Source organism: Borostomias antarcticus (genome assembly GCF_949987555.1).
Source record: "Borostomias antarcticus genome assembly, chromosome: 23".
In the NCBI taxonomy this organism is placed as follows: domain Eukaryota; kingdom Metazoa; phylum Chordata; class Actinopteri; order Stomiiformes; family Stomiidae; genus Borostomias; species Borostomias antarcticus.
The window spans coordinates 3,810,240-3,820,239 of NC_140256.1; the positions used below are offsets into that span (position 1 = coordinate 3,810,240).

Here is a 10,000-nt window from a genome sequence, read left to right on the forward strand (position 1 = left end):
CTGACAGACGACGTGTTGGGCTGATAGAGAGGAAAAGGGGGGGGGGGGGGTCAAAGATACATAACCTCCAGCTACCAGACTTCCCCACTGCTAACAGTAGAGGGCATGAGAGAAGGATATTTAACACACCCGCTCTCAGTCAGTCAGTCAGTCAGTCAGTCAGTCAGTCAGTCAGTCAGTCAGTCAGTCAGTCAGTCAGCCAGTCAGTCAGTCAGTCAGTCAGTCAGTCAGTCAGTCAGCCAGTCAGCCAGTCAGTCAGTTTTCTGGTATTGAAATGTCTCTCTGTATTTTCTATCCAGCGCAGACAGGCTCAGTCCAATCCTGCTGCAGGGGAATCCAGCGTCCAGATCCAGAGAGAGAAGCCAGTAAGGCTGGTGTTTTTCAAAGGAAGCCACCCCTTGCATCTGCTCCTTCTACTTTGAAGTGAAACACATGTCTGCGAGTCGCGGGATTCTCAACAGTCACTTCTGTCCGACTACAGCTGCGTTCACCATCTGACAGCCTACGGTCTGCTCAACACAGACCCGCCCGTCTCTCTCTGAGCGGCTATTGTTCTACCCACACGTATCTCACTCACTCACTACCTCGGCTCTGACCACAAGAAGGCCGGTACAACCCGCCCCCCCCACCCCTCCTCAGCTGTGTGAGCTCGCCACATCTGGAAGTGGTTGAGTGACATCAGCGGCGGACAGGTCCTTATCCCGGCACGTGACGTTCCTCGTCTAGCTTTTCGCCAGTCTCTCCCCCGACGCTGACCCTCTCGAGCCCCCGCTAAACGAGACTTGGCAGGTAGACAGCGGAGAGGGAGCGCCCGGTTCAAAATCACATGGCGTTTGGCTCTTTTTACAATCTATATTTTCTATTATTCCCTCAGCCTCTTCTCCTCCTTCTCCCGGCTTTCGGACTCAGGTGAAAGGTCAGCAGCCGACCGTCCGCTTTACGTTGCCGACTGGACGAGCAAAGGTGGGATGTTCTCAGCCGGCTCCTCACACCGTTACTGTCTCTGCACCCCCGAATCAGCACAGCAAATTGATTCTGTATGGACTGAGGTCACTTCCTGTGCATGGGCCCAGAAAGAGACCACCTATGGCGAGGAGGAGGAGGAGGAGGAGGAGGAGGAGGAGGAGGAGGAGGAGGAGGAGGAGTGAGGAGTGAGGGTACTGGTGTGACAAGGATGGTCTATCCATCTGGATTTTCACCTTTGGGAGAAGTCCAAGTCTATAATACTGGGGTGTGAAAACTCATGAGTTGAAATATAATGTCTGGGCTGTTCTCATACTGTACTGAATGGAAAATGAAACCATTGCAACACGAATGATGCACTAAAAGACTAGACCAGCGGGACCAGACTCATGAACCAGGGAGCAGCCTTTCCTGATACTCTGCCCTGGATTCTCAGATCGACTAAACCAGCCGACTACCCCTCTCAGCTTTGGCCCAAGACACAACACACGCACACGCACACGCATACTCACAATGATCTACACGCAATAAGAGTCAACACCACACCAAAGTACTGTTCTGTACATCAGTCATTCATTGTTTATGAGTACAGGATGATCCATGCAGCGTAGCAGCACAAAACGGTAATACATAATACATAACACAGACACACGGAGCCAACACCTGGACTTCATCTAGTTTATGACCTGCGGAACGGACAGGTCTTCTCCCCTAGTCAGGAGACCCTCGAGGGGGGGGGCATTTTCACCTTGTAACTGTAACTCACATTCCTCCTTCCTCTAAGGCACCTGAGGAAGAGCATCATTCTCCATATCGACGTACACCAACATCAAGCCGGCCTACTGTATATATATACCATTGATGGACGGAAGGTTTTTCGGTATTTGCCTTTGCAATCTGCTGTGGCTGCATGCGCCCAGATCTCTGTGTTAAATGGTAAATGGTAAATGGACTGCACTTATATAGCGCTTTTCCACCTTAGCGGCACTCAAAGCGCTTTACAATGGCCTCTCATTCACCCATTCACACACACATTCACACACCAATGGCGGTAGCTGCCATGCAAGGTGCTAACAGTTGGAGCTGGGATTCGAACCACTGACCCTTCGATCACTGAACGACCCGCTCTACCAACTGAGCTACAGCCGCCCCACCAAGCTGGTGACTCATCTCAGGACTTCAGGCCTAGTTTGCGTCTTGTTGTCACGAGTTTTGAGAGAGTGTTTCTCTATCTGGTGTCATCTCAAGTGAGGCGTGCGTGGTGTTGGATATTCAGGTGTAGGGGCTGTCTTTCTTACCGCGGTCCGGTTCGGGGATCCTGGCGCTGGCTGGGGCCGGGGGGCCGGGGGGGCCGGGGGGTCCGGGAAGGCCGGGCAGCCCCTTCTCTCCTAGGAGGCCAGGGGGACCACGGGGTCCTAAAGGAAAGAGATGACAGACCACACCGGCATGGTGACAAACAGCACTGAGATGACGTTTTAGGCAGATTTAGGGGACCGGGGAGGTTATATATCGCACAGCCTTGCCTGGCATGACTAACAGAGAGGATCAACCTGGGCATAGTGGTGTGGTGAATAGTGGGGCATTGAGAATGAAAAGAGCAGGACTAAGAGAGAGAGAGAGAGAGAGAGAGAGAGAGATAAAGAGAGAGAGAGCTGTATAGTGGATAAGGTTTCAGTACTTGGCAGTTCTGTGCCATGGCAAATATCGTGGGGGGGGGGGGGGCGTCTGGGAAAGGAGAGTGTTCCTGTAATTAACAGGAGGGGGGCTCTTAATGGTCCTGTGCTGGGAGCACAAAGGGGGACCTGGGAAAACTCAAATAAACACCATTAAACACCGGCGAGTATTAGCAGCACTGGTGCGTAGTAAATTAAATGCTGCCTGCGCCGGCACCAGCCGCTGTGTGTGTGCGTGTGTTTGCGTGTGTGTGTGTGCGTGTGTGTGTGTGCGTGTGTGTATAACCGGTCTATACAAGCCAGTCAGCGAAAGTATTACTGTCTCCATCCCTCAACAATTTCTCCTTTGAAAAAGTGGAAGAAAGCGAAGCTGAAATGACTGGCCTCTGTGGTCCAGCTGAATCCATCTAGAAACACAAACAAAGTGCCTCACCTCCTCGCCACGGCAACATCTGACCTCATTGTTTGCACTGTTCCTGAAGTAATGCTTTGCTCAGGCCCCGTCCCCACCATACACACGTGCACACACACACACACATACACACACGCATACACACACGCATACACACACAAGCGCGCGCATACACGCATATACAACACACACGCACACACATGCACACAACACACACACATACACACACAAACACATACTGTTCACACGTGCATACACACACACACACGCACATGCACGCACACATACAGTACACACACACACTGTACCCACACGCACACACAACACACACACATCATTTATCTCCTTACACCTTCTCCTATCAGCTCCAACAAGTACTCTGTAGCTAATGAAACTGACAAAGACTTTTATTGTGTTACAATATTATTGCACTGTTAACTATGAAAAACTTGGCAAGTAAATGGATAATTTGTAATGTTATTACAGTCCTGACTGGATTTGACACCTTGCTGGGTAATTTTTCACTTAGCCTTGGTAAACAATGCACCATAATTGATTATGTTCTGGTTCTGCTCTTGCTCAACCCCACCTGAGAGAGCAGGGCCCAGGGTCGGAGCAGTGGCACAGCTGGCCACTGTGTGTGTGCGTTTGTGTGTGCGTGTGTGTGCGTGCGTGTGTGTGCGTGTGCGTGTGCGTGTGTTAGCATGACGTTAAGGCAAACAGGGTTGTATTTTTCCTACAGTATGATGGGCCCTGGAGCAGCTGTGGGCTACAGCATCATGGTGTGAGTAAAAACGTATGTGTGTGTGTGTGTGTTTGCGTGTGTGTGTGTTTGTAAGTGTGTGTGTGTGTGTGTGTGTGTGTGTGTGTGCGTGTGTGTGTGTGTGTGTGTTTGTAGGTCTGTGTGTGTGTGTGTTTGTAGGTCTGTGTGTGTGTGTGTGTGTGTGTGTGTGTGTGTGTGTGTGCGTGCGTGCGTGCGTCTAAGCAGTGCGTGCATGAGTGCGTGTTTGTGTCGAGGAGGTCCGGCCTTTTCTGTTCAGGAAACACATGTTCATTTTTCAAGCTGAATCAGGATAAAACAACCCAATACAAAGAACAGCAGAACCCCCACACACTGTCTCCCGATGCTCCTTCTGCTTCCTGGCAAAGAGACCCGTCTGTCCCTCGCTCCTGTCCTGTCTACCGGGTCTCACGGGCCTCAAAACTGATATATTCATCTGCGATTTCAAGTTGGAATCCATATATTTTCTCCTAGACAGATTGTGAGGCTCTGGTCACCAAACAGGCTCTGACACGTTTAGCAAGACATTAAACACATTGCAGTAAATGTTAATGTTTCTCTTCGGGGGCCATGGACAAAGAATTAACGTAAGTATGAGAGAGAACATCGTTTTGGAAGTAAACCACCATGCAGGCCGTGAATGCTTGTGAAGTAATGGAGAAATGAAAAACAATAACACCACAGGCATATGGAAGACATAAGGAACCTGGACTTGTATATATGGATCATGTTCCTCTCAGATTGGATTCGCATGGTGCCTCTAAGAAGGTGGGATTGTAGTTTAACTTATGCTCTAAATCTCATCTCTACCCAGCGGCAGGCACAGTGTAAGGGTCAGAGGTCAGTTTGACTCGGAGGGGAGGGCCACTCCTACATGTTCCACAGCCTACAGCAGGTCTAGAACAGATGTTATGACAAAGTTATATTGCTGTTTATTTTATTATCATCTCAGTCATAACTGCCCTGGGATTGTTGTTTTACAACGACTATTTATTATTTGTAGATAACTACCAACTATATAACTATCAGCTAAAAGCAACTTTATTTTACTCCATGTTATTTATGCTTTTTTTTGCTTCACTCCTCCATGTTCTACAATCAAGCTTGTTTGGTCAGCAAGAAGTACGGTACAGTACGTTTCCAGCCATAGGGGCGTTTTGTGTAGTCTGAGGATAAATATTTTGGCAGCCTGTTGGAAACCAGAGCTGAATCAGCTAACTCTGAATTTAGTAAGTCTTCTGGTTGAAAAGTCAACACGCCAGAGGTTCCAGTCCAGTAAGTTATCACCAAGCAGTCCTCAGAGGCGGCCAGGCGGTTTTTCATGGCCCTTTTCACAGTTTGCGGAATGGCCGTGTGGTTTCACAGAAACACAAACATTCTGGTTCGGGATGCCTCGGGATGCCATGGGTCAGTTTGCTGGGACAGAGCTGAGTGGTTTTTCCACCATTATTTCAAGTCTTCGGTCAATACGATGTGACCAAGGAGGTTATATGAATACAATGGATGTGACACACCTCGCCTTGTTTGCTCAAGGAGAGAGTATTGTGATCATTGTCTTCAGAGACAATGGTTTAAGTGGTGGGCAGGAATACAATTGAGCACACTGACCTTTACGACATGCTTATTGACACTCGGACCGCATCTTGCAAGACAAGCTTCATCATTTGTTTGACCGTGAGCAACTGTAAACACTATATATCTGCAGAATCTGGGTCAGGCTTTAGTTCCAGGTGTCTTACCCACTGGTCCTGTGGTGCCCCTTGTTCCTGGGGCTCCAGAGGGGCCCCTCGCCCCGGCGTCGCCCCTGGGCCCGCTAGGGCCCGGCAGCCCCCGAGACCCTGCCTTCCCTGGAGACACGGGGGAAAAAACGTGAGCACCATGCAGCCATACCTGCTGGCACAACCACACACACTGGACTACAGTATGACTGCATGGATGGGTGTCACCCAGGAAACGACTGAGCAGGTGACTCCGGGTTCATCTTACCTTCTCGTCCAGGGGTACCATCTCTCCCCATGTCCCCCTGGGGCCCTGTGTGGGGAACAAGCAGAGATACGCCCGTGAGTAGAGGTGGGCCCAGGGAGAACCCTATCATGCCCAGGGGGGCAGCAGTGAGGCGTCTACCTACCCTGCTGAGATGAGGGGGGCAGATGTGAGGAGTCTACCTACCCTGCTGAGAGGAGGGGGGCAGCAGTGAGGAGTCTACCTACCCTGCTGAGAGGAGGGGGGCAGATGTGAGGAGTCTACCTACCCTGCTGAGAGGAGGGGGGCAGATGTGAGGAGTCTACCTACCCTGCTGATAGGAGGAGGGCATTGTGGGATTGTAGGCGGAGTGTCTCCAGAGGTGAGGGGTCAGCAGTAGAAGCAGAGCTGCTCAGTTCTATAGTGGATTAGCTCGGCCTTTGCTACGGCGACAGACTAAGCTTTGAGACAGCGACCGCGTGGGTGAGACGCGAGTCTCTCAGAGTCAGCGATGGGAAACTAAACCTAGAGTATAACAGGAGCCATTTCTGAGGAAGAAAACGGGCTTTTTCTCAAACTGGTGTTACATAGGAGGGGAAGGTCCATTTAAACTGGTGTTACATAGGAGGGGAAGGTCCATTTTAACTGGTGTTACATAGGGGGGGAAGGTCCATTTTAACTGGTGTTACATAGGAGGGGAAGGTTCATTTTAACTGGTGTTACATAGGAGGGGAAGGTCCATTTAAACTGGTGTTACATAGGGGGGGAAGGTCCATTTTAACCCAGCAGAGGCTGAGGCTTGAATTAGACTCGAATGTAAGTGGATGGAAATGGATACGTTATTGAGGGGCCTTTCGAAAGCGCAGCAGCCAGGGCCGGGCTCCGCTCCAGGGAGGGAGGGCGCTCGCATGCCCCGAAGCCGTCTCTTTCCACACACCCACAGAACCCTGGAAGTGAACAGCGCAGACAACTGAATCCGGACTCCGGAGAGGAAATGAGTGTGCGGCTGTGTGTGTCGGTGTGTATTTATATCTACAAGTGTGTGTGTGTGCGTGACAGAGGAAACAGGATATGAGGGGAGGAGAGCAGGTAGAGAGCGGACGCACGCGGAGAGAGAGAGAGACGCGCATGGAGAGAGAGTGACGCGCGGTAGGAAGCTATTTTAGCGGACGTCAGATGTGTACCTTAGGAAAGGTGAACCTACCCACAGGCCCCTGCTCACCGGGGGCTCCCCTGGACGCCGCCGCCCCCAGCAGGGAGGAGGACTCCGGAGCAGTTCCCCCTTTGACCTGCGGGTGGCGCTGGGCAGGGGCGTTCAGCAGCTGGACCTGGGGGGAGAACGAGGCACAAGGACAAGACAGGGAGAGATTGTAAAGACTGTAACTAAACTGCATTGAAAGAGGCTCAGAGTACTTGATGATTAGGAGCATATACAGTATAGCACCGCCTCGGACTCAAGCCCAGTCCTGACTGGAACAGCTTGGCTTGCGTGCGTGTGTGTGTGTGTGTGTGTGTGTGTGCAGTACCTTGGTCTCCAGAGAGGTGAGTCGATCTGTCATGGCTGTGATTCGACTGCAGTTGAGACAATCTAAGGCAAAGGAGACGGGAGTTTGAACAGACATGTTGTAGGGGAGGGGTGGGGAGGGACGGGGGGGGGGGGGGGACAGGGACCCAGGCCAGACAGGCCTACATATTGACCCTGTTAGCAGAGAGAGAGACACACAGAGAGAGATGACGGGTCTTACTGGAGGTCTGTTCCCCGGTGCGTGCCGACGGGCGCCGTAGTACCGACGGCTTCCTCAGCGCCTCCTGGGCCACCAGCTGGTTTCCTGTCTCTGAGGAGGAAGAGGAAAAGGGAGGAGGAGGAAGATGAGTCAGACCGGCGCAGGACACCACTACTACGAGATCCCGCTGTCACGACAGCGACGGTGACGCCAACGGCCGCCGCCTCTGATGCGCGGCCAGACAGGCGTCAGCGCGGTAACGACACCCTGGAGAGCGGATGGAACGCGAGGGACGACGGCGCTCTCACGCGGCGCCCGACCCCTCGGAGGGGGAGGGGGTGGTCGTGCCAATTCTACATTTCTTATTCATTTCTTATTCTCATTCCCTTGTCATTGTTATTCAGATGAGTTGGCATCGGGACGATGAAGGGCCTTGCGGGAGTCCAGTCCGATCGCACAGGACGTTATTCTTCTCTGGACGACCTGGAGAAAGACCGCAGTGGTGGGCTGTGTCTACGGGGGGGTCACGAGTGCCCCCCCCCCCCCCCCGCCCCCACGCCAACCCCCCCTCCGAGTTGACCAGTCAACAGCTTGGGGGCTGAGAACCAGCAGGTGAGAGTGTGTCGGCCAGGGGACGGGGGTGGGTGGGGGGGGGGCAAAGCTGGGCAGAGCAGTAGGGGTGCATGGGGGGGGGCGGGGGGGGGCAAAGGGGCTGGAGCTTGACCAGACTTCTGTCTCTGCTCGGTGCCCTCTATTCATAAACATCAAAAACGTTGCATTTGTATCAGTTCCCTCCAAACAAAAGCTAGCGATTGCCAAGCTGCTCTCATTTGAACCTTGTTTTTTTTTCCCGACCGAGTAGAAAGACCCGGAGAGAGGGAGTGTGGAGGGAAACAATAGGCTCCTTGTGGAGAGAGCACGGGCCGTTTCAGCTCTCCTGTCTTGCCTTGGTTTTATGGAGTGTGGGAGTTTGTTTCCCTGGGCTGGGGATGTTTTGAATGGGGCAGAACTTTAGAGCTGCTAGACTGCCTCCTTTCTCTGGTTCTGCTCGGCCCGCTGCTGGGAAACCCAGGTGCTCCTGACACGAACAAGAGGCCGGCGTTCGGCACCTCATTAGCGGCCGGGCGGCACGTCCCGCCGCCCCCACACCCCCCCACCCCGCCGCCCGCGCAGACCCGCCCCACCCCTCGCCGAGCCAAGTCACCGGACACACACACACACCACCGAATAGCACCTGCAGTGCACGTAGCACTGCCTAGGGGGGTAGATCAGTAGTCTCCTCTAATGCTCCTACACACACACACACACACGCACACGCACGCACGCACACACGCTTTACTTATCTTCTACACTCCCAGACACACGGACCACGGCACATATCTAATAAACTCTGGCGCTCGGTGATGGGAGAGAGAGACGGCCCAGAGAGAGATGCAGGGAGTTGGGTTCTGAGGGGGGGAAGAGAGTGGGAGTGGGAGTGGGAGTAAGGAGTAAGGAGTAAGGAGTGAGGTTGAGGTTGAGGCTGAGGTTGAGGCCGAGGCAGCGCCAGGACAAAAGAGAGCGCAGCAGGAGGAGGAGTGCCCACTCCGAGGGGAGGTGGGGGTGGGGGGGGGGGGGCAAGGGGGTCAAGAGCGGCGCTAAAAGAACACACAACCGTCGGTTTTGTGTAAACGGAGACCGCTCCGGTAATTTGTCCGCAACCTTTGAGTTCTAGGTTTCCAGTGTTTTGGTTTTGTGGGTTCGCTGAGGGTTACCAAGTGTAGATGGGATTATTCCATGTCCATGTGCGACCTGAGGCGGAGATGTTATGGCATGTGCTGCGGAATGCGTAGAGAAAAAAAACAGTCAAAACCCCATCTTTCTATATTTGAGTAAGAATGTAATATTTTGCGGTCAACCTTGTGCCGGGCGTGAACACACTCTTTGTTCTGCTCCATGTTCGGTCTGCGCGTGCGTGTGTGTGTGTGTGGTTGGTGTGTGTGTGAGTGTGTGCCGTGCGCATGGGGTTACTCGGTGGAAGTTTCCTACGGAGCCCAGCTCATACTGAAGGCTGTGTCCGATTTCAAATGGGCCCGGGACAGAAAATAGCCCCCCGCTCCAGACGAGCGTTAAACCCACCTCCAGCCCCCCCCCTCCAGCCCCCCACCTCCAGCCCCCTCCTCCAGCCCCCCCCTCCGCTGCCAAAAGAACCTTTTTTCTTCAGACTATAGAACTCGCAAGTGCCAAGATCCTTCCACCCGCACTCAAACACATTGTATAAAACATTCAGCCAGCTTTGGCACTCCAACAGCTGCACCCCCCGCCCCCCGCCCCACACACACACACACACACACACACACACACACACACACACACACACACACACACACACACACACACACACACCCCGTCTTCCTAACTCTCTTTCTCAAATTCCCTCTGTCTCTCTCTCTCTCTGTCTCTCACTCTCCCTCTCGTTCTCTCTGTATTTCCATGTCTTAGTATA

The 10,000-nt window shown here is 52.9% G+C and overlaps 1 protein-coding gene across 1 annotated transcript in view; it reads right to left on the reverse strand.

Annotated features, from left to right (window-relative positions):
- Positions 1–10,000, reverse strand: part of emid1 (EMI domain containing 1) — a gene marked incomplete at both ends in the record, with an annotated part of 52,038 nt that overhangs the window by 5,878 nt on the left and 36,160 nt on the right. Inside the window, 6 exons of the mRNA XM_084456982.1 lie at positions 2,262–2,378; positions 5,569–5,676; positions 5,816–5,860; positions 6,996–7,119; positions 7,318–7,379; positions 7,537–7,626. Coding sequence (XP_084313108.1) covers positions 2,262–2,378; positions 5,569–5,676; positions 5,816–5,860; positions 6,996–7,119; positions 7,318–7,379; positions 7,537–7,626 — 546 coding nt within the window. The remainder of the gene's footprint in view (positions 1–2,261; positions 2,379–5,568; positions 5,677–5,815; positions 5,861–6,995; positions 7,120–7,317; positions 7,380–7,536; positions 7,627–10,000) is intronic.